Source organism: Medicago sativa, chromosome 5 (assembly GCF_051527215.1).
Source record: "Medicago sativa cultivar Bolivia chromosome 5, Bolivia_mono, whole genome shotgun sequence".
In the NCBI taxonomy this organism is placed as follows: domain Eukaryota; kingdom Viridiplantae; phylum Streptophyta; class Magnoliopsida; order Fabales; family Fabaceae; genus Medicago; species Medicago sativa.
Genome location: NC_140753.1, coordinates 65,573,038 through 65,598,232, shown reverse-complemented (window position 1 = coordinate 65,598,232; position 25,195 = coordinate 65,573,038). Strand labels below are relative to the sequence as shown.

The window sequence follows — 25,195 nt, the reverse complement described above, 5'->3', positions numbered from 1 at the left end:
AATCGCAAGCAGTAGATCGTTCCTAGTAACCCAAAATGTGCAAACAAAATTCAGAATATGAGTCAAAATTTCTAAGTAAAATTGCAATGAAGAATTCTAATTTGGATGAAATTTTTAAAATGACGTATATTTTTGGACGAATGTAATATTTAATATAAAATATACATGTTTCAATATAAATTTACTATTTTGAATTTTTTAACGTGTGCAAATTCACGCATTACGCATAATAGAAAAATCTGTTTTAAATTTTTGTCAATAAGGTATAATTTGAAGTGTGAGGATGAGATGAGTCAAAAAAAAAAATGAGAATGGAATTTTAAATTAGAAATTTGGTAAGCAAACAAAGAAGGGAATCGCATTTGGCGCAAATGGGGTGGTAAAGCCGGTCCAAACGCCGCCTTGTTTGTTTTATCTACAAACAAATTAAAGGGGTCCGAGTGGCGCAATTAGTGCTTGTGCAGCAACCTGTTAGTCAGGGTAGAAAATAAAATTCGTTTCATGCATAAAAATACTGATTTTGAAACTATGGGTCCCCAACTAAGTTTATTTTGAATTTTTATTGGATGCTGCCAAACCATTTTGACCAGTAATCGATAACTGTTTCTTGGTTTTATATTTCATCAAATTAATACTATTATAACAAATATTCATTTTTTTTATATATTTATTGAATAACTTATGTATTTGATATTATATATCAATTATTTAGTAAACTTTTTTTTTTGACAGTAACAAAGTTATATTATTTCATTCCTCAAAATATGAGAGATACAAGATGGAATATAATCAAAGATATGGTGACTAGCATATAATTTTGATGCTCGTGCTAAATGATGAGCAACATAATTAGCTTGTCTCTTAACTAAACTTATCTTAAAGTTTGGATAGTTGGAAAGGAGCATTCTACAATCGCTTACAATTTGGCCGAACTCCGATTGGTTTGTGGATTTATCTAAAATGCCTTCGGTCACTAGTTTGCAATCTAGTTCAATTGACACATTTGACATCCCCATTTCACCAAGCCAAAGAATAGCCTCCTTGAGTCCCCATGCTTCCGCTTCCATTGGAGTAGGTACACCATCAAACCAAGCTGTCTTCGCTTTTACAAAGTGGCCTCTATAATCACGAATACACATACCAACACCAAAACAATGATTTTCTTTAAAAAGAGCTGCATCAACATTACATTTTACCTCTCCGACACTTGGTGGCAGCCATGAATCATTTCTGTTTCTGCTGTTCATATGTGGATCAGCAATCCTCCTCCTCACCTCTCGCCATTGCTGCAAGTAGTCCCTGGCTAGCTGAACAGAATAACAGACATCTTTTTCTGCATCCTCCCATACTTTTTCGTTCCTTCTCTTCCATATACACCACAACATCATGACAAAATCAAGGACATTGTGTTGCTGCCAGTTCTGAATGATATCGAAGAAAAAAGATGCAAAATCCACCGCGTTGGCCATAAAATGGCTCAAACCATCCCACAGCCCAGCTGTCATCCAAACTTCTTTCGCCTTGCCACAACCTACAAAAAGATGCCATTCGTTTTCGTAATGATTTTCGCAAAAAGGGCACGCATCTGTACATTGAACTCCTCGCCTTTGAAGCCTATCACGTGTTGGAAAACAGCCCCTAACAATTCTCCACAAAAATATTTTTATTCTTTGTGGAATCTGCAAACTCCAAAGCCCATTCCAATCACCCGGTATGCGATACTCTTCATTATAATAATGATCAAATAGAATATCTAAATAGAATATCTAAATAACTGATTTCACCAACAAAAAAGAAAACTTATTTGAGGATTTTAACTCATAGGTCTCAAGTCTGTGGAGTATCATTTTTTTTAGTTAGATTTCAGAGAGTTTTAGACGGGAGATTTTAGAAGAGCTAAATAAATTTACATGATATTTAAAAAAAAAAAAAAGATAACAATATGATAAATTATTATAAAATGAGAAAACACTCTATTTTGAACACACTCTCTAACATTCACTCTTTTATTAGGTTATTGGGTGAAATCAATGTAGATTTTACCATTTTACGTGAGTTCTATTTCTAATGTGTAAACTTTACATTGATCTTGCTCAATAAAAGAGTAAATATTAGAGAGGATATTTAAAATAGAGTGTTTCTAACACTACTTGTAAAATACTCCACTCACACTTTTTCATTTTTGAAACCAATCTATAGTGTATTTAATTTTGAAAAATAAAAATAAAAAATAAGTCCACATCTACCCTCCCTTTCAAATCCAAACTCACACAAAGTATTATGATCTATTTCATGTGCTACAATGGATTATTGCAATAGGGCTTTTTAGATGTCATATTTGAACTAAATTGCAAATAAGTTGCAGGTGATATGCTAATTGTCAATATTAATAGAACCGAATAAGATTATATCATAGAAGATTGTAGAACCATTTTATCTGGCTAGAACAATTTTTTAAACGACAAGTTAATGGTAGCACTCATGCTTTCGAAAATGTGTCTATCAACGTGCTCCTTGTAATAATAACTTTCATTTACCATCCAATTGTACTCTAATTTTTTTTTTTAATAATAATATAAGTTAATTTTTTTACTTGAACCAAAAATAGACGTCATGTCCAAACATATGCATGTGTGGGGATGAATTCTTTCCATTTGGACGTGATATGCATTGCAGACAACTATAAGTATTCTAGACAAGGACTTAGCGTTGAGAATCACATTGCTTCCTTAATATGCATTAACATCACATGGAAATTGAGACCAAATGCTCACTTTGCACTTAACCTTTGTGATTGATATGTCAAACTATAAATATTATCACTATTTAATACTCCTTCTATTTTAAGATAACTAAGTCATTTGTAAAAAATATTACTTAAAATCATTTTTCTCTCTTTTTCACTTAACATATTTTCTTAATATGTATATAGTGAACAAAAAACTCGGTTATTATGGCATCAATGAATTAATAGTATATATCAATATTTAATAGTGGTAGTAACATTCTTTAAAAATATAGTAGTGGTAACATGTGAGCTGGTTTGCCTAAGAAAAAGAAAGGAAAATCGTGAGCTAGTTGAAACGTTAAACTCCCGTATTTTTAAAAGACAATCAAGAAAAAACAATTTTCATATAAAAAGTTTAACTATAGAGTGTCATTTGACTTCAAAGGTAAAATTTAGGAACCTACTGAATATATTGTCTAGAAATTTCTTTGGTTATGTGCTCATTTATTTTTTAGAAGAAAAAAAATTACTTGGTGGCGTCTCCCTAGTACCAAAAAATTCCTAATATGTGAATGTGCGTTTACCTTACCGTTCGTTGACTTTATCTTGCCTAACAAACTAAACTTCAGGTTAATCTTGACTTTGTAACTTGCTGTCTCGAAGTTAGGCATATCCTTTATTTTCTTTTTGCCTCATTTGATTCTCGAAATGTAAAGTGTTAATGTTAGTAGAGATTATATAACTCAATTGATTTGAGTTAACAGATAAGGAGTTAAAATTTCTAAATTTAAATCCGAATGATAGAGTAAATGTTAATCTAACAATTATTTTACTAATAGTTGGTTAATGTTGGGTTTACGAACAATAAACTAATCTATTTAGTTGGGAGAGACAATTAACTATTTAATAACCACCAGAAGTTTTTGACTTATATATAAGTATGCAATACTATTGCATCTCCAATCAGGCAATCACGCATAACCCAATATTATTATATTATATCAAACGGAATCTCTAAATAAGTGATTATATTACTCCACCTTATTCATTAAATGAAAAATAAAAAGTTGAGGGTTGCGAACATGTCAATAAAGGTTGCATAAATTGTAAGTTGTTGCGAACATGCATGCACAGTTTGATTTGGTCATGAAGTCCAAAAAATTTGTCAACCCAAATATTGTGTCTTATCATTCACATAAAGTTCATGGGACATTGGAGTGTCCTCATTTGATTAAAGATTGCTTTTTCCAGCACGAATAACAAATGCGAATCTAAAGCTATGTTTTCATAATTGAGCCTCAACATATCTTTGATTTCCTAACACAATCCTTAAAATAGAGACAGAAATGAAATTTCGATTTCTTATTAAGCAATAGCCACGTCTCTGCTATTCAAAAAAACATATTGCTCAGTAATCAACAACTTTTATGTAGGAACAAAGAGCGCATGATTCATGAAAGTGTTGTATCATAGACAAAGTTAAGAGAACTCCACATCTTCACGATCATGACAAGTTTCTAAATTTTTTATTTAAAAAACAAGTAAATTTATTCGATTTTTCCAAAACAAAATAGTCTCAAGTGATAATCACACTCATGACACCTATAATTTTCTTCCAACGAGGCCTTGAGATATCTAAGAAAACACATTCAAATCTTTAAACAATGTTGAAGGAAATGGAAATTGGTTGTTATAGCAAAAAGATTCATCATGAATCATGATGTGCATCACCCGTATATGTAATGGGTCTGATTTAATTTCATCTGAGGGCCGGTTCAAAAAAATCAAGCATAAATAATGAGGATTAACCTTGAAAATTACTTTTGAGTTGAATAATTATAGGTAATTGGATTTCAATAGTTACTTGTTTTAATCTAATTTTACGTAAACACAAAAGAACAAAATTAAGAGGAGCTCCATTTAAGATTTGGACTAAACAAATAGTGCGAATGAAATTAGTACTCATACTCAACAAAACACGACAAATAAAAACATTCGAATTCAACATCCTAGAAAAAGGAAATCTTCTGTTCAGAGCTACAAAAAAAGACCAAAATGCAAAGACAACCAAAACAGGATGAATAAAAACTTCAATGACCTATCCAACTGCTGGCTGTAGGTACCAACGAAAATCTGCAAAGACGAACCAAAATTCAAAGATTAGGAATGCAGCTTCAAGGTCAATTAGAATAAGAGAATGATTCTATGGCATTGTAGCAAAATGCAAAGATTAAGCAAGCAATTTCTAGAATAAAGAGGATGATAGTATTTCATTTTCAGTTATTATAAAGTGCCCTAATGATCATAAATTGGTACATTAAAGAAACAATTCACTTGGCCAGTTAACGTGTGCAATACTGTCAATTAGTCTTAAGATGCTCCCATGAAAAAGACAGATACTACCAAACAAAATGTCGAGTGCCTAAAAAATTTAAAGCAGGCACCAACTAACAAGAAATGATCTAAAACCTATAATCCCAATGTAAGGAATCAGTATATACTTTAATTAAGAACCAACAAGCAAACAACAAGATTAAGCTAACCAATTTACCAAATGAGGTGTCAAAGCAAGAACCAATCACACCATCTATCTTTCTATGTGCAAAAGAAGTATAATCACAATAAAAAGTAAGCAGAGCTTTTACATAACATTATAAATTAATTTTTCAGGAATGTAAGCCAGTCACATTGGAGAACATCTCCATGAATAAAAGAGAAGCCTCAAGCAGAGAGGTTTTACACTTGCTATATGCACAGATAAAATCCTGGAAACAATTTTTGTTAAACAATGTTACCAAGAAGAACTAAGTGCAGTATTTTGATCTCCAGAAAGAGATCAAACAATCAGTTTTGATTTTTATAGAACAGAAATAAGGAGAGAAAACAGAGGATATAAGGTTAAAGGCTCAAGCAGAACCAAATAAGAATGTAAGCCAATTACATTGGAGCACATCTCCATCTCCTTAGATACAAGAGACGTCTCAAGCAGAAAGGTTTTTCACTTGATATACGCACAGATAAAATCCTAGAAACAATTTTTGTTAAAACAAATGTTACCAAGAAGAACTAAGTGCGATTTTCTTTTGACAGAAAAACAAATGTTACCAAGAAGAACTAAGTGCAATTTAATAGATAATCAATTTTCATCTGTTACAAAGAAGAACTAAGTGCAATTTAATAGATAATCAATTTTCATCTATTAAATTGAAATAAAAAACATGGACACAATACAAAGACTATTTCAATTAAATGAGAAAGGTCATGCAGAACAATTCATGCAGAACAGCAGAACTATAGTCTGCCAGAACCATAGTAGTCAATTGCGGATTGCGGCGCGTAGCGGCCGACCCCAAAAATGCTATAGCGGGATAGCGCATAGCGCTATGACCGCTATTTGATAACTTTTTTTGACAAATTACGTAAATAATACTATAAATTATAAACAAACATATATATAATATAAAATTAAATATAACATTCAAATCTCATGACACGTTCATAAATAAACACCCAAATCTTATGAAAGCTTTAAAGTCTTCAACATAGTATCGAAAGTCTTAATCAAAATTCAACATAGTAGTCAATCTCGGATAGTGGTGTGTAGAGGCCAACCTCAAAAGGGGGATAGCGGGTTAGCGTATAGTGGTATGACAAATAGTGGTCACCGATATTTGATTATTTTTTTAACAAATTACATGAATAATGTTATAAAATATAAACAAACTTACATATTTCTAAAAAAACTTATATTTAATATAAAATTAATAATAACACTCAAATCTCTTGAGACATTCATAAAATCAAAATGCCAAAAATCAAAAGAGAGGAACAAATAAAAAAAAACAGAGAAATCATAAAATAGAGGAAGAAAAAAGAACAGAGAAACCGTAGAACAGAGTCAATTTGGTTTTAAAAATCCCCAAAATGCCCTAAAATAAATTTAGAAATTTGAAAACCATACAAAATGTTTTAAAAATAGTGTCAATTTGAAAATTTTCAACTAAAATCAAATAGCGGCTGAAGCGGCCGCTATCTGCTCCGCTATAGCAGCTGAAGCGGCCGCTATAGCGCCGCTATCTCATACCGCACCGCTATGACAATTAGCGTAGCGGTTTGTCGCCGCTACGCTACGCGCGGCCGCTATAGCGCCGCTATCGGCCGCTATTGACTACTATGGCCAGAACTAGATAAATTTGTAAGCCAGTTTTATTGGAACACATCTCCATACATAGAGGAGAAAGTTCAAGCAGAAAGGCTTTATAGTTACTATCCGCACACATAAAATCTTAGAAACTATAAAACTTGGTTCACAAGATGATCTGTGTGCAGTTTGTTTTCCAGCTTTCGAGTAAGGAAGTGGATTGGGTGGAAAGGATAGCAAACATCCCAACACAATTAAGTTTAAATAGGGATTACCGTATTCAACAAAGAAAAAGCCAACAATACAAACAAGCAGTTGAGACATTAAGAAATAAAAACACAGCATTAAGATTAATACACCCACTAAAATACACCATGAAAATAGCACAATGCAGAGACAAACTAAGACACCCATGGATAAAAAAACAAACTGTACAAGACAATTCTAGAGAAGCAGAAATGGGAGAACTTATAACTTCAAGTTGATTCAGTGGAATCGGTACTAAGTATCTAACATAACAAAATTAATAATATAATTATTTGGGTTGTCAACAATTGAATCATAATAATGGCCCTCAAAATCTTAAACCAAGTGTTCACAAAAGCATATTAATTCAACATTCAACAATCAATAATCTATACATAAAGTTAACAACCATTAATAAAATGGTAAAATTACCTTATATATTGCTTGGATACATAAATACTCTAACCCTGGCTCCCTGCACAAATAAATCAACACCAAAACTTTCAGAAACCATAAAACAGTTGGTGAAAATGAAAAGAAAAAAACCATTTAAATGTCTTAAAGAATTACCATTGATTTTGGTGGTAGGTTAGACTTGAACTTTGCGCGGACAATGCCACTGTTACCATGAGGCCTGGTAACCTTACCCCAAATGCAGCGATAGTGGCTTCCATCCTTCTTCACCTTGGCCTTGTAAATGTATGCCAATTTCTTCCCAGCATACCATGCAACCTCCTCCTTGGTGTTTACCCCCTCGATCTGAACAAGAGAGGTGTTTGGGTATTGATTTACCTTGGACCTATAACAACATTACCAATTTCTTAGCACAAATAATCACCAGCAACCCAGATCAACATCAAAATCAAGAACTACTAGGGTGAAGACACATTATGTACGACGGAAGAAAAATTATATATTTGGTCTCTCGTAATGTTGCGACTGCTTAATCTAGTTCCATACAAAAAATAATACCCAAATCTTACAGTAATCATTTAGTCCTAGACTCATTATCACAAGCGGATTGATTGCCTGTACTGTGATAATGCTGGGACTAGTTTGGTTTGGGTATTATATTTTATCGAGGATACATTGGGCCCGCAAATATTGTGAAGGACCAAATTGAGTCTTGGTTTTTAAATTTATCAATCACAAACACAAATTAAAAGCTGGGTTTACTTCAGAAAACTTTAAAAACTTACATAAACTACAAAATTCAAAGAACAACATATCCAGCTAAAACAACATTAAACATTTCTTAGCACAAATAAAGCTCAGCTAAACAAATCATACATTACATATTTCTATATAATTACAAACCCAAACAAATTAGATTTAATTAGCTTAAGATATTAGATTTCATTAACTTAAGAAAACCCAAGAATACATCAAATACAGCAAAAACTGAAAAATAAATCGAGAAGAAAAACATTTACCTCTTGTATCCAAGAACTGTACCCCTGACGTAAAGCCTGATTACAAACACAAAATCAAAATAACAACATTAGTAAATACTCATTAAATATGATTAACTATACAAATTACAATTTTAATCATGAAAACTAGCTCAAATTCGTGTTAAACGAAATAGATCGAAGGGTAAGAAGAGAAACCTGATACGTTCTCCTTGTCGTCCTTTAACCATTTTGATTGGTGTGAAGATGAAGAAGCTGCCTCTGTCTCTGTTAGTGTTCGTTCGGCGGAAGCAGCACAGATTCATTTTGGTTCTAGGGTTCTTATACACTTGGTTAAACCGAGTGGGCCAGTTAGGGTTTTGGTTTCAAGCCCAATCCATTGGGCTTTTCTTACATTTCCTCTCTTTTGTTGTTTTTTGCTTTTACTAACACAAACACGTTTCTTTAGGATTTTAATGAAAATATTATACTCGTTTTGGTTTTAGTCTCTATAAAAAATATATTTTTTGTTTTAATTCTTCTAAAATTTGTTGCGTTTTAATTTTTTGTGTTTTTGCTTTTTTATTTTTATTTTAGTCATATAAACTTGATTCATATTAGATTTGGTCTTTGTAACATGTAGAATAATTGATTTATTTTACTCCTTCAAAATAAGGACTAAAAAGGTTTTTATAAGGACTACAACAGATATTATAAGGACAAATTTCATATGAATGAATTTACAAGGATTAAAACAATACATCCAGGATCAAAACAAAATATTTTATATTTACATGGTTTAATAATATAGAGTTTGACTGAAAAGTAAGTATAACTTAATAAAGAATCGTTTCATCCGAAAAATCAAATTCGATTATCTCAAACGATTCATTTTTTGTTCGAGCTTGTTCACCACCTGACCAAATTATAAATTTAACACCACCAAACGTTTAAGTTTCATACTTTGAACTCTTTTATGAAAATAAATTAGAAGTTTCCTCTCTCCTTCGGATTAAACAATCAATTTAACCAATTCAATTCCACTATTAGAATATGTTGAATGAATTGAGATTAATTACGTTGAAGCGCTTGTCACATCTATTTTGATCTTGCTGGTAGATTTCCTTGACAACAAAGATGGAGAATACACACTATTGTGAGAACAACAATACAACAAACTTGGTATTTTTTTTTAAGATACATTGGATGTCATTGTCAAAAAAAAAAAAGATACATTGGTATTTGTTCTTGTTTGTACAATAGAAGACTCATCGGCAAAGGCTACGGTGGGAGACCTCTATAGGTCTCCTACCGTAGGAGACTTAAACTTTTTTATTTTTTGTTTGTAAAATGGATGTCAACCATTGGATGTAGTTAAAAAATTTTGAATGGCTGAGATTTACAAATAATACATATTTTTTTCAAATAACAACACCTTTTTAATTGTTTGGACTTTATTTTTATTTGATGGTTAATATATAAGACATTGATTTTTCGTTACTGTGATTAAATATGGTAATTTTTTTTAATTATAATTCATAGTAATTACAGTAAATTATTTTTCCTACCATGATTAAATTATTTAACACATAATATAATAAAAATGACAAAATCGGTAATATTCAACAAATATTATAGTAAACTACCAAAGAGGATAGGGATATTAAATTAATTAATATGAATTTCCGATATTGATACCTACAAATATGTAAATAAATTATTAAAAGTATTACTATAAAACATATTATCTCCTACAATAGGTAGAAGTAGTACAACAACATGCCAAAATTAGTAAAGTTATCCCTCCAAAAAAAAAACAAGTAAAGTTACCTCTCTTACGGTGCATGACCTATCTTGCTCTCTCACGGTAGACGGCACCAGAATCATCACGGGTCATTGTTTACTAATCAAGGGTGCAGCATTGGATTGAAAGGTTATTACCGTATTTGTATAAAGTCCTTTGAATTTTAATAAATAACTATGACTGTATCTAATGTATTGTATTGCTTACTTTTGATTTCAGGTTCAATTCAAAAGGAGTGTAGAAAATTGAAGTTAGTTTGTGCTAGGTTGTGGTCATGGCTTGCAAATCGTTGTCATATATCTCTGTGTTGGCCATTGAATCCCTTGGAATTTCGAGAGACCGCGCTGCAATTCAAAATTTAGATTCGTCGACATTGAGTTTGAGACGTCCAGGAGGAGGATGAATCAAACTATTCTTCTTACTAGCGTTGTTGATTCCTCTAGATGCCTTAGGTTGTCTAATGCAATTCAACCATAATATTTGTTTACCAGATTCTACAGCTTCACTCCCATATTTGATCGATGAAAAAAATATGAGCATGTTCATGTTCTTCCAAACAGCCTATACTGTAATTTCAAAGAAGATAGACAAATCCTAATGTAGAATATTGACGTCCTTGCACATCAAGTTTCATTAAATCCAAGCAAAATGCCTTGAGACTAAAGAACTTACTCCAAGGTGATGTATGAAAGTTCTTGTTGTTTTATGACCCTGGACCAAAGTATCCTCGCAGTCTTTTAGAATATGCATATATTGATTTCGGGGCTTCCATGCATCTATCCCACTGAATATCAGAAGTCGGCCACATTATGACTCTTTCTTAACTTGTGAGAAGTCTTCCATGAATAGTTTTCCACAAAGTATCTCCAATTTCAATTGGTCCCTTACATTTCTAAATTTTGTCAAAGAGGGAATTCATACTATCTTCATTATTAGTTCTATCACATAGCATCTCATATGCAACTTTTATAGAGAATTCCTCAGTAGAAGCTTGATTCTAATGGAGCAAATCTGAGCTGTTAGGAGAATGAGGTTGAACAAGATCAATAACTTTTTCATATATACATAGGAATGTCTCAAAATTCTATATATACCAATTCCATCACATATTATTGTTATAAAATGCTATAGGATAGTTAATTTCAATGGGAGGACAATAGTACCAAAACAAGATCAATAACTTGTTTCATATATACATTGGAATGTCTCAAAATTCTATATATACCAATTCCATCTCATATTATTGTTATAAAATGCTATAGGATAGTTAATTTCAATGGGAGGACAATAGTACCAAATTGATCTTCAAGATTAACATGCCTAGGGATCCAAGCGTCTTTCCAAAATCTGATGGTGTTTCGCATAATATATTTTGTTTAACATTCGGCCAAGCCTTTACAACAGCTCTCTAAATAGGAGGGGTCACTCATATAAGACATGTTATTAGCTCCACATTTATATTTCAGTAACTTTACGATTAATAAATCTCTTTTATTTTTTAAACTAGAAAAAAATTATTAATTATTATGTTACATGAGTTTTTATTTACAATATATTACACGAGAATATTGAAAGTAACCATTTGATACATTCGTGGTCATTGAATCGAGATTTGACAATCTATAATTTAAGTTCAGTATTTTTTTTTATTTAAATTTTTTTAAAATCAACACTAAATTTGAATCATTTGATCTCAATCCAATGATCACATATGTGCCAAATGCTTGAAAACATGAAATTATTGAGTATGGACAATCCAATTTCTCTTGTGAGCCATTAAAACTTATCAACTCAAACTTTTTATTTTTTAAAAAAGCTATTAACTAGACATATATGTTTCAAGAAATGTTTTTTTTTCAATAAAAGAAAACCTACCGACTCTTTTTTTGAGGAAATACCTATGAACTCTTTATCACTTATAAAAGAATTATATTATTATTTACCTCATATAAGAAAAATAGTGGGGACTAGAACATGGAATGTGTTACATACTCAAATTCTACAATGCGTTTTGGGGCAAATACTATTTTTATCACATGATGATGATGTTGATCGTTTTTCATGCTACTATAGTGTATTATTATTATACTGAAATAATGAAATTGTCACATGTTATCATCAAACTGAATATAGCATACAAACTATAAAAGCATGAGAAACAAAGAGAATATATAGCCTAATATTCCGCTCTCATGAAATATAGAATAACCATTTAACTATACAAAAGCCTCACCAAGGACAAAAAGTAGAAAAACAAAAGTCCTTCCAATTAACCCCACCCACTTGAACCTATGGTTAATTTTTTTGTTTCTCATTACCTCCAACTCATCTTCATTCTTTTACCTTAATTCAAATCTCTCTAATAACCTCAGTTAAAAATTTAATTATATCTCTTTTTTCAAGCCTGGCTAATTATTATCTCATTGAATGTTCATGGCACCAAGGAGGGGCCTATTGGATGGAGGAGAGGACCGTTATGGATTAATGTCTTTTGGCACCAAAGACATTTTCACTATGCGACGTAAAATAAGATATTGGCAAAAACAATTCAAGCAACGGCATTTATTTGGGGGATTAATGATTCTTCTTTTAATGTGTGTGATTACCAAGTTTTTATTAATGAACATGTTTTCTGATCAACTAGATTTGGATACAGCAATTCCTTCAAACGTGGTACAAGATGAACCTTCACCAAACAATTGGCCGGTAAATGCAAAATATTATTCATCACATTTTGTATCATTACCATATAAGGAGTAATTTTCACAATGCTTGTGTCATTTGAACCTCAAAATGCGACATTGTATGTGACACACATACATGTTTATCTCTATTTTTCATTCACCTTTTATCTTCTACAACTTACGTACATTTAAAAAATAAACACATTTAGATTGTGATGCTAGTTTTCCTCTGATGTTTGTTAGATAGACTCTCGAAATTTGGAAGCATCCAAATAGTGACAACTATTTCAATTGCGTGGGACGAGCAAAGAAAGATATACGTGCGTCCAAATCAAGCTCTTTACTGCTCAATTTTTTTTTAGTAAAATTTGATATAAGTGATTCACACTCTACCATTCATCTTTGTATAACTAGGAAGAATTTCTATTATACAGGGCAAGGAAACAATACAAATGGCTATCTTTTGGTTCACGCCAATGGAGGATTAAATCAAATGAAAACCGGAGTAAGTATGCAGTTATAAATTGCTCATTTTTATTCATCATAATTTAACTTTTGCTTAAACATAATTTTTGTGAGAATAAATATAGTTTTCATCATATTGCAGATAAGCGACATGGTTGCAATTGCAAAAATAATGAATGCAACTCTTGTTTTTCCTACATTAGATCATAATTCCTTTTGGACAGATCCTAGGTAAGGATTAATTATTATATAAACTTGGGTTTCAAGTGAAATAAATTAATATAATAGTCTGATTTTTTTTTGGTACAATATAATAGTCTGATTTATCAGTGTTCTAATAGTTTAATTGTCTTAGTGATTTTAAAGAAATTTTTAACTGGAAGAACTTCGTTGAAGTTTTAAATGAAGATGTTCAAATAGTGGAGTCTCTACCACCTGAACTTGCAGCAATTAAGCCAGCTTTGAAGGCCCCTGTATCTTGGTCTAAGGTAATTAATATTACTCATTATCTACATATACTACAAAATTGTAAACTAGGGTTTTAAATAAAGATTGTTGGTCATGGCTTGTATGTCGCGAAATAACGATTTTTGATGTTGTCAAAATTACAATGCAGTTGTGATTGAGGTCGTACATATTGGTTGCGATACTCTACAATATCAAAAGTTGTGACGCGACCACAACCTGCGATTGCTATTTGAAACTTTGATTTTTTTTAATCTATTTTTTTTATTGGTTTGGAACATGTAGGCAAGTTATTATAGAACAGATATGTTGCAATTATTGAAGAAACACAAAGTAATCAAATTTACTCATACTGATTCTCGTCTAGTCAATAATGGTCTAGCTAGTTCAATTCAGAGAGTGCGTTGTCGCGCCATGTATGAGGCGCTTAGGTTTGCAGTCCCAATTGAAGAGCTTGGAAAGAAGTTGGTAAACAGACTTAGAGAAAATGACACCCCTTATATTGCTCTCCATTTAAGGTAATTCATCTACTATATGGTTAACCTACTTAGCTAAAATTTAAGTACTTATTGTGAGGTTATTTATCTTGTATATAACCCTTATATATGCAGATATGAAAAGGATATGCTAGCATTCACAGGCTGCAGTCACAACCTAACAAAAGAAGAAACACAAGAACTCAAAAAAATGAGATATTCAGTGAAACATTGGAAAGAAAAAGAAATTGATAGCAAATCAAAGAGATTAAAGGGTAGTTGCCCTATGACACCAAGAGAAGTAGCCGTTTTCCTTGAAGCACTTGGATATCCACTTGATACAAAAATTTATGTAGCAGCAGGAGTTATTTATGGCTCAGAAGGAATGAAACCACTCCAAAAGAAGTTCCCTAATTTGTTATGGCACTCTTCTTTAGCAACAAAGGAAGAATTGCAACCTTTTGAAGGACACCTAAATCAACTTGCTGCTCTTGATTACTACATAACTGTTGAAAGTGATGTTTTTGTTTATAGCTATGATGGGAATATGGCTAAAGCAGCTAGGGGGCATAGAAAATTTGATGGATTCAAAAAGACCATTAGCCCAGACAAGTAATGATCTTTCTCTTAAACAACTTACTAATTATGCTCTATTTTACTAGATAATTAGCTTATAATTAATAGGTTAAATTACTTTAAATTATTTAGAGATTTATATATAGCTTTGAACACATTTTTTTTTAATTAGCTTATCTCAACCAAATTTATTTATTTTTTCTTTCTAAAAATACCTTAATATATATGTTGCAGGCAAAGATTTGTGAGGTTGATTGATCAATTGGACAATGGTTTGATTTCATGGAATGATTTCTCAACAAAGGTTAAGAGTATACATGCAAAGAAAAAAGGAGCACCTCAAGCTAGAAAAATTCACCGCCACCCCAAATTTGAAGAGAGTTTCTATGCTAACCCTTTTCCAGGTTGCATTTGTCAGAAGCCAACCCACATGATGGTAGAAACAAGTCATGAATCCTTATGATTTATCCAATGATAGTGTGTTGAGTCATTAGATTAAATAAAATTGTTTAGAATGTGTGTAAATATGGAGAGTGATTTTGGGATTTGAGTTGTAAAAATGAAACTCAACTCGAATTATATGTTAGAATAGAGATACATCATGTGAATTGGTAGATCTTATATATTGGACAATTTATAGTCATGTTAAAAGTTTTATTTTAATTTTTTAATATGCATTGAACGTTACACAAATTAACCAGGCTTTAGAATGCAACATGAATTCAATTTAGGACTTGTAAACATGAGTTGATTTATTTATTAACTAGTACTTGATATCAATTGATTTATTTGTTCAAATGTTTTATGGAGTCCTTTAAGTTTTATGGTTTCGTTTAATTAAGATCAAACATATCATGCAATCTTTTAGGCTATGTTTGAATTGATAGAATAGAATGGAGCGGAGCGGAACAAAATAAAGTAGAATGAAATGGAACATAGCGAAATAGAATAGAGATTTCATTCAATTGTTTGGGTATTACGATGAAGCGGAGCAAAATTGTCATTCCATTGTTTGGAAAGTAGATGAAATGGAATGATTCTTCAACCCTCTTAGTACCTATTTTGAAGATATATACATTTCAAAAGGGTTTCTTTATATGATTGAATTGAACAATGAATTTTAGTGTAGGGGAAAGAGAAGATACAATGAAGAAAATGAAAGTAGAGAGAATAATACGCTAGAATGTATTGATGAATAAGAAGAAGATGAGTGTTACGAACATTCTCTTTTTATCATTCACTTTAACACTCACCTCTCTTATTGGATGAAATCCATATAGGCTCATGCACACTATTTCATGTGTCATTGCACAATAAAGTTAGGCTCATGCACACTACTTTAAGTAATGCTGCATTTATAGTGCAATGACATGTGAAATAGTGTGCATGAGCCTAACTTATTCTTTTTGGACAAGATTCTCGTTTTCATGATAAGAGGAGATACTGCGCATGAGCCACACTTTACAGAGGCATGTGTGATGCGGTAGTGAAAGGGGTACGTTCAATTAGCGGGTGCGCGCTACTTCTACAAGCATGGGCCTACTTAAGAATGTTGTGCATCGCTCCCGTGCCTAGGAAAACAATACCGACAAAATTTCCGTTCACAAATAGGTAACTATAATAATGTTTAAATATCTAATCTATAAATATATTTATAGTCTGGACGTGGGATGGCATACATTGAATGCAGTCAACATAATCTCATTGCATTCCGGTCTAAGATCGATCACATGGGGCAAAACCATGTATTATATCACAACTTTATCTTCATTATTATTATTTTTTAATTATTGTGCACCTACTAACATACCTCTTGTAAACCAGTTCAAATGGAGGCCTTATCTTTCACTACAATACAACAATCAACACGAAAGTGAGGTGGTCTGCAACCACCTATATGATATGCTTCGAAATAGTGGAAATGCACCAAACAGATAGAGTGAAACTTCAATTCGGCTTCCCACAATACCCACCAGGCCAACCAACGTGTATGCAGGAGTTCCATGAAATAACTTTGCAGCAACAAGAGCAATTATCTTGTACAAATAAATTTAAGGATTAAATCAAAAGGTGGAGCCGACATCATCATCACATGTTGACTGGATCTTCTTATAACAATGAAGTTCCACCAGATCGTACCTATATTGCTTGGTATTGGCAATATTTCAAAGACCATCTATGGATTTCTAAGCACGCGTTATTGATGAACCCAACTATACTAAATAATATGCTAGCCAACCAACCAAACTACCCACCCACACCACATTTAATTGAATGAAGCTACTAACTAGAGCTTCAATTTAAATGCACATGTAATTGATTTGAAGCGCTCAAGAAGATGTTTTGATTTCGATTTTTGAAGAGTCAAATAGAGTATAGAAGCTTAGAATTGATTTTGACATACTTATAGCGGCCGACACAATCGCTTTTGACAATAGGTCTAGGTGCGACATTTTGATTTCTTGTTTTGTTGTAGTGTTCGTCTGATTCATATATGACGCTTTTTGTTTTGTTTGGTGTTTATTACAAATTCAAACAATGAATTTGAAATCTTCATTTATTTTGTCCCAATGATGAGTATTTCATAACCTTTATTTTGTCACAATCACACGAGTAGGCATTATGCCTTAAATTTGTTTGCAATTTCATCATTTTTTTACTTTAGCAACTTTAAAATTTAGCATTGTTCACGGTTAATGTAATTTTTACCAATTTAAATGAAAGAATATCGATGTTACTCTAAAAAAAAAAAAAACTTGACTATGTTGCAAGTAAATAATTGTATATTTTTTTAGATAGACAAAATGACAACAGTCATTAAAAACTCACACATACAAGTTAATAGTATAGATTCGAACATCGACATCCAACTTAATAATTATAACATTTTTTTTAAAACAATTTTAACATTTTTATTATTTCACAACTTCACATAATACTCTTTGACAAATTGTATAATTTCATCCTTCAAAAAAAAAAAAAAAGCAAGATTTGACAAAACGCTGCGTTTTGACACACGATTGTTTTTTCATCTTACTTCTACTCCCCGATTAACATTGTCATTGATCGTCTTCCCTGATCCACCGTCCACGTCAGACACCGGCTTCGGCACCGGCGAAACCATCCACCGTTCCATTCTGGTTCTCCCTCTATTCTCAGGTAACTTCCTCCACCTTTTTTTGGTTGTTGAAACTTGAATTTGTTGCTAGATCTAAGATTCCGCACTGTTTCTTTTATTATTGATTGTGAATTCTGAATCTATGGTTTAAATTGTCTTCACCTGATTCTACTAATTGTTTCAGTTTGTAATTTTCCTATACTATTATCATCAATGAACATAACTGATTTTTATCAGATTGGCTCAAACCAGTTGACCTATCCAACGCGCCTTTCAGAAGGATTATTAACGAGTTAACTATCAAATTAGTCCCTATGTAGTGCACTCTCAAATACGTCCTTGAGATTACAAGTATTTTAAAAAGGTCGTCGACACTATTCAATTGTCGAGTTGGTCCTTATATTTAACAACTTACTATCAATTAAGCCTCTATATTTTAACAATTTACTATCGTTTTGGTCACTAACTTTATCCACGTACTATCATATTCTTTGAAGGATTAATTTGAATAAAATTTGACGGAGTTAGACATCTTTTTGAAATATTCATAAAGTTAGCGATTTATTTGAGAGCGCTCTACAAAGTCAGGGACTGATTTGATGGTTGATTATTAACTCACCTTTGTTGCTGATCCTGCCGCCACTTGCTAGGGTTTTCAACAAGGAGAACCGCCACACAATAGCAAAAATAGCTGTAGTTCAAGTAGCTAGACTCACTAGGCATATTGGGCTAGAAGTGCAATGGCATGTTATCCCACCACTGTTGGGCCAACGAGAATTTGCCTCTCTTGTCTAGGACCAACAAGAATTGGGCCATCGTCGTGGCCCCATTGTTGACTCTTAACTTGGAGCGGACATGCCAGCATTTGCAGTCTTTGGGCTAGCCCAGTGAAGCCTGAACCATGTTCCACCACCTAATTTTGCTAGTTAATTTCATGGTGTTATGATTAGTTGCATTGATGAAATAACCGTTGGCCTTATAGAGCTGAAATAGACAAGTCAGTTGAAATAAGTAGTGTCGCAGAAGCTAAGATAGAATTTATATAATGTTTATGGACGTAAGTGCTTCGCTCATTGCATTAAAATGAACTTGGTCTTTAAAATTTGTTGCCCGTGCATAGTTTTTCAATGTTTTTGTAAATCATTAAATAGTCTTTTTTTATTCTAACATATCATATCCTCTGTCCTCCTTCTACAAGTCAATAGTTATGTTTTAATTTATGCTTTTATAGATAATTAAGATATAGTATTTGATTTGATGAACTTAAATTATGATTCCACTTTTTTAGAAGTTATGTATATTGAGATAGTTCATGTGGAGAAGTTTGAGTCGTGGTCAATGACAGAGCTTCTAGAGGAAGCTTTATATGATTTGTCTTAGTCATTTGTTATCGTTTGCTTCTGTTAAAATGTTAATAGTTAAACCACACATGAAAGATTTACTGCAAATGACTTGACGTAATTCCTCAGCTGGGTTGGATTTCTTTTGCGATGCAGGGAAATGGGTTTGTGGACATTACTTGAAGGCCTTTTGCTTCTTGCAAATGCACTAGCGATACTAAATGAAGACCGCTTTCTTGTCCCTAAAGGATGGGGCTTATCAGATTTTTCAGGAGGCAGGACAAAATCTTTCAAAGGCCAGATTATAGGTCTCATTTACGCAACTCAGTACCTAAGAGTTCCTCTCATACTTTTTAACTCCATCTTTATTATTGTAAAGCTGGTTTCTGGGTGATGTCTAGCAAGGTGAGATTTCAATACTTATAGCTATGTCTGACTTAAACATTCTTTTTTATTTTGCGTGTGTAGGCTGTAGAGTATAGTAAATATTAAATAATAATCATAGGAAATATCTGTTGTTATTGAAGTTACTTGAGCACTAATGAACGGAAGATATAAAAAAATTATATGTTTGTTGACTATTAAGATGAAAGCCGTATTTTTCTGAAAATGATATTGTGAGCAGTCTGAGGGATACTTTGTTATAAGTTGCAACACATTTGCAAATTATAAATGAACTGAATTTAGTTCATTGGATTCTGTGTTTAGTTCACTGCATGGGTCTTCAGTGATTTTTTATTTCCTTCTTTCTGGTTGTTGGGCAAAACAACAACATGAAATAACTTAAAAGCAATGCTAAGTTGCAAACAATTAACCACACACTCTCTTGCACACTTTTACTAGGTAAAACTATTGTGAATCTCTTTACTTTAGCAAATGTGTCCCACCAAATAGGGAATGAAGCCTAGGTGATTTAGTTGTGTCCATGTGATTTTTTTAACCAATAACAGAAGTGTATTATTGTGGTATTTACATTGGAATTAACCAAAATAAATGTAAACTTGCCTACTGTAGTTGGTGATGGTGATGTCCAAAACTGCAAATTTAAAGCTATTATTTTTTTTGAAAGAATTTTAAAGCTAGCATGTTCAGCAAAACTTAAGCCATTAATGTCTACCTTAACATTTTTCTTTCTCATCTTTCATTCTCGGGGAATTAGTCACTTTAGTCCCTGAATGAAGAGAAATTGCAAAACAGTCCCTGCATGGTCAATTTCAGGGACTAAAGTGACTAACGGAGTCTACATTCAGGGACTAAATTGACTAACGAAGTTTGCATTCAGGGACTAAATTGACTAACAAAGTCTACATTCAGGGACTATTTTGCAATTTATCTGCATTCAGGGACTAAAGTGACGAATCCCTTCCGATTCAGGGACTAAAGTGACTAATTCTCTTGTACAGTTTGAAGATATGGTTCTTTATTTATTAAAAGTGATCATATTGTGAGGTTTAAGAAAATAACACGATGTTTAACACTAATCCAGTTTCTTAATGGTTGCAGGTACTGGAGTTTTACATCACATTTAAGTTGTTTTTAGGTAGGAAAATTTGAGAAAATCTATTGTAAGAATATACATTTAAAGTATCTCTTTATTGATTTTGATCCATTCATATTATTAGTCACAAAATCACGCTTGCTACATGTAGTAAAAAATGGAGAATCGGAGATCATTACTGTGACTTTAGCTTGGTGGGTGTTGTATTCATTTTCTAAGAATTAATTAGAATGGGCCAACTTCCTTATATTATCTTCATTTTTTTCTTCTTTCAATTGCTTATTGTTTGATTGGTGATGTGTTCTGAACTGATTCTGCTTGAGGAACTGGTGAAATTATATGATTTATAAACTAAATAAATGGCTTATAGTAAATTCCACAATCCACAATTTGTACTTTAGGGTCTTCTGAAAGCCTAAAATTGTATTTACTATTTACCTTTACAAGCCACTTATTCACTGGGGGCTGCAAGGTTTGTTTAATAAAAGAGAAATGATATTTGAACAACCTTTTATGACAACTTTCTCTCTCACACTCACATTATGTTTTTACTTTCTCTCTCTATTGCTTTGATTTTTGTGCCAATACATCATTTTCTTTGTAAAATTTTGGTTGTCACAAAAGTTGTCATCTAAATGGATGTTCAAATAACACAACTTTTAATAAAATATACATGTAAATATTGTGATGTTGAAAGTGATTCATTTTGTTTAATAAAAACATTTTTGAAGTACGATCCATCGTCACTGGAATTGCTGAACGAATATTGAACATAATCATAAATCGGTGAAAACATTAAGTTGAGGGTTTCAATCTCAAGAGGGAGAGATCAAAAATGGTGTATGTTTTTTTTTGAAGGAACAAAAATATGTTTTAATTACTTGTTGATGACCCCGGGACATTATAATCTCGAGCTGATGATTTTATTCCATTTTGGCAACAATTAAAAATGATAAGGATTGTGCTCTTGGTTAGAATGCAAACTCACACTGAATTTATCAACTTCAATATAACAATTCAAGCATTGTGAAAAGCAATTGTTATCATTGAAATATAACGTTTAAGTATGTGTTAGCTCGCTGATAAGAGCTTGGCTTTGTAACATCAAGAGAGTTCAAATCTCACATGAGACAATTATAGAATGATCATTAATGATGTTATAAGAATAATTTTCAATTCCTCAATTATTTTGATATATATTTTTGTAATACTTAATTTGTAACTTTGGCCCTTATTTATACTTGTTCACATAAGAATTGATCATTCTAAAATCAAATTTTTATCCTCAAATCAGCTTTTTGGACTCAGAACCGATGATGTGGACCCATTTTTTTTATTGGCGTTGCATAAAGCTTGCTTATGCAGAATCATGTTCGTGAACTAATAGTATTCACTTTCAATAATACCACATCAATAGTTGTTTTTTTATACCACTTTTGGATCATAAAGTTTGAGTGAATGACCAGAAAATTGGATTTTAAAAATGGACACTAACTCGGGCGAGTGAATAAAAATTTGACATCAAAGCTCCAATTAATTCTAATATAAAAACATCTCACATTCAATGAGAATGATAAAAAAGCTACAGAAATTTACTCTATATTAAAGCAAATCTTTGATGATTACACTAACCACTAATGCACCAAATACCGAAAGAACAAATTCATTGAGTGCCAAAGAAGAAATGGCTTCACCAAAGAACTGAATATGTGTTTTACTTAACGTACAAGGTAGGTTTCATTTTACTTATTTGTTAAGAAAAGAAAAAATTGCAAGCCTATAAAAAGGCATATGCCAAGCCATTGCTTTGAAGTGAAAACTCACCTGATCTCTCCTCTCTTCCGTTTGTGTGTGTGAGTTTTGTCCACTGCAGCAATAACGACAAAACCGATATAGATATCATGGATGTAATCATTACTTTACACAAATCATGATCGTGTCTTCGAAGATATCACTTTTGGTTAAATTGTCACCGGCACCGGAACAACCATCCACCGTTACGTTCTTGCTCCCTCTGATTAGGTTACATCATCCTCCACTTTTTTCTACTTCATCTATATTCTTTCCCATTTTCAATTCTTTCTGAATATTTTTGCATTTGTTTTTCAATTTCAATTTCTTGTTCTTGAACTTTCTTTGTTTCTTTGATTATTGTTTCCTATATATGCGGACAAATTAAAGTTTCATGGTTATGATTAATTGATGATTTCTTTATTTTCCCACTCATTAAGTTGCATCAATGAGATGGCCATTGCATTGGAAAAATCGGCGAGAAAATAAAGGAACACAATTTTAGGTTGTGGAATTTTCAAGACAAGGATGTGTTGATACAACCTTGATTACACGAGGTGTTGATTAGTATGGGAGTATTGATTGACATTGATGCAAAGCGTGCTGTGAGATTATGTCGGTGGTTGAAGAACTTTCAACCAATATGGAAGTTGCATGATAAGTTTTCAACATGATTTTTGACATGTGAAGCGGTTTAGCTTCGAGTGAAGTATAATCCTTTTGATGTGGTATGATAGTTCTTTTGAACTATGATTGTCAATGAAGACAATTTGAAAATTCTTGGAGTGGTTTAACTTCAAGTGATTATATTATTTATGGTAGAATATGCTAGTTCTTTTTATTTTTTCCATGTATGTTTTTCCCCAACCACCTGTATAAGAGTTTTCGGTTTGGTCCAAGTATAAGAATACAAGTTGTTAGTCTGCTCTGGGCTCTGGGATTGCAGCATTTCAAGAAACAACCTTGTGTCCTTCTCTAAAAAAAAGAAAAGAAACAACCTTGTGTCCTACAAGACTTGCCAAGCAAAAGAGTAAACAAGTGAAGGAACCACCTTGCTTGTCTTGGACTTCAAGAAACAACCTTGTTTGTCTTGCACTTCAAGGTTGTTTCTCGAAGTGCAAGACAAACAAGGTTGTTTCTTGAAGTGCAAGGCAAGCAAGGTGATTCCTTCACTTGTTTACTTTCTTACTTGGCAAGTCTTGTAGGCCACAAGATTCTTTCTTAGGCCACAAGATTCTTTCTTAAAGTGGAAGAGAAGCATAGTGATGCCTATATATGCTCTATTTCTTCGTTACAAGATGCACCACTCAGAATCACTAAGCTTGTATTTGACTTCAACCTCTTCCTTTACAATTCTAAGCAATGTGGAACTTCTTCAAAATGTATATTTTCAACTATAACCAACACATTGACATTTTAAAGCTGAAATAGACAAGTTCGATGAGTTAAGTAGTGTCATATATAGTAGTTAAGACAGTGAAATAAATAGTTGTAAACTTACCTAGTTAGTAATAGTTAGTAATAGACAAGTTTATTGAGTTAACCAACACATTTATTGAGTTAAGTAATGTCATATATAGTAGTTAAGACAGCCAAATACTCCCTCCGTCCCTTAATGTAACCCCCCTTTGCATTTTTCACATTTCTTAAGAAAAGTTGTCAGTGTAATTAATGTGTCTGTTTTGTGTATTAATATTACCAAATTGTCCTTTGTTTGTATGTGTATTAAATTTGACTATTCATATTTCAAGACAAGTTAGTAGTATTAATTAGGGGTATCTTTAGGAAAAAAGTAATAAATGCATCTAGTAATTTGAAAAGGGGGTTACATTTAGGGACAAAAATAAAATCAAATGGGTGGTTACATTAAGGGACGGAGGGAGTAAATAGTAGTAAAACTACCAAATACTAAAGCTGAAATAGACAAGTTTATTGAGTTAACCAACACATTGTTTTGCTACTTATGGCATTTACATTGGAATCAGCCAAATAAATAGTTGTAAACTTACCTAGTTAGTAATAGTGAAGACAGTTTCAGCCATTTTTGTCTCCCATCTTTCATACAATTTGAAGAATGGTTATTTATGTTTATATTAAGGGGTCAGGCTGTGCGGTTTAAGGAAATAACACGATGTTTAACACTAATCTAGTCTCTTATTGGTTTGTTGCAGGTGCTGGAGTTTTACATCATATGATTTGAAGTTGTTTTTAGTTAGGAAAATTTGATAAATTTTATTGTAAGAATATGTATTGAAAGTATTTCTTTTGTGATTTTGATACATTGATATTATTAAGCACAAAATTTGATCATTATTATTGTGTCTTCAGCTGGGTGGGTGATGTATTCATTTCCTAAGAAGTAATAAAAATGGTCCAATTTCCTTGTATTATCTTCAACTTGTTTTCAAATTTTTATTGTTTGATTGGTGGTGATTTGTTCTGAACTAATTCATCTCGAGGAACTAATGAAAC

General features: G+C 32.2%; 5 protein-coding genes across 7 annotated transcripts; 3 read left to right on the top strand and 2 right to left on the bottom strand.

Annotated features, from left to right (window-relative positions):
- Positions 1–426: 426 nt before the first annotated feature.
- Positions 427–1,505, bottom strand: LOC146924075 (uncharacterized). Its single transcript, XM_085711824.1, has 2 exons — positions 921–1,505; positions 427–468 (listed from the first exon to the last, which is right to left on the bottom strand). Exons 1-2 carry the CDS (start codon positions 1,503–1,505, stop codon positions 427–429), a joined length of 627 nt encoding a protein of 208 aa, XP_085567950.1.
- A 3,119-nt stretch (positions 1,506–4,624) lies between these two features.
- Positions 4,625–8,853, bottom strand: LOC146924074 (large ribosomal subunit protein eL33w-like). The gene is made up of 5 exons (XM_085709110.1): positions 8,726–8,853; positions 8,549–8,584; positions 7,686–7,914; positions 7,548–7,590; positions 4,625–4,861 (listed from the first exon to the last, which is right to left on the bottom strand). Exons 1-4 carry the CDS (start codon positions 8,830–8,832, stop codon positions 7,549–7,551), a joined length of 414 nt encoding a protein of 137 aa, XP_085565236.1. The 5' UTR covers positions 8,833–8,853; the 3' UTR covers positions 4,625–4,861; position 7,548.
- A 3,731-nt stretch (positions 8,854–12,584) lies between these two features.
- Positions 12,585–15,619, top strand: LOC146924073 (O-fucosyltransferase 19-like). Of its 2 annotated transcripts, XM_085709108.1 has the most exons (8): positions 12,587–13,016; positions 13,242–13,314; positions 13,429–13,499; positions 13,602–13,690; positions 13,815–13,947; positions 14,210–14,442; positions 14,536–15,012; positions 15,211–15,619. In XM_085709108.1, exons 1-8 carry the CDS (start codon positions 12,738–12,740, stop codon positions 15,437–15,439), a joined length of 1,584 nt encoding a protein of 527 aa, XP_085565234.1. In that variant the 5' UTR covers positions 12,587–12,737; the 3' UTR covers positions 15,440–15,619. The 2 variants fall into 2 exon arrangements, with proteins under 2 accessions (XP_085565233.1, XP_085565234.1); XM_085709107.1 differs by having other exon boundaries at positions 12,585–13,016; positions 13,242–13,499.
- Positions 15,620–16,646: 1,027 nt separating this feature from the next.
- LOC146924072 (uncharacterized) lies at positions 16,647–17,385 on the top strand. The gene is made up of 2 exons (XM_085711823.1): positions 16,647–16,711; positions 17,047–17,385. The coding sequence occupies exons 1-2, from the start codon at positions 16,647–16,649 to the stop codon at positions 17,252–17,254; spliced, it is 273 nt and encodes a 90-aa protein (XP_085567949.1). The 3' UTR covers positions 17,255–17,385.
- A 588-nt stretch (positions 17,386–17,973) lies between these two features.
- Positions 17,974–25,036, top strand: LOC146924071 (uncharacterized). 2 transcript variants are annotated; one of them, XM_085709106.1, is made up of 3 exons: positions 17,974–18,135; positions 19,591–19,839; positions 24,895–25,036. In XM_085709106.1, exon 2 carries the CDS (start codon positions 19,595–19,597, stop codon positions 19,826–19,828), a length of 234 nt encoding a protein of 77 aa, XP_085565232.1. In that variant the 5' UTR covers positions 17,974–18,135; positions 19,591–19,594; the 3' UTR covers positions 19,829–19,839; positions 24,895–25,036. The 2 variants fall into 2 exon arrangements, with proteins under 2 accessions (XP_085565232.1, XP_085565231.1); XM_085709105.1 differs by lacking the exon at positions 24,895–25,036 and adding an exon at positions 20,938–21,179.
- The last annotated feature ends 159 nt before the right edge of the window (positions 25,037–25,195 follow it).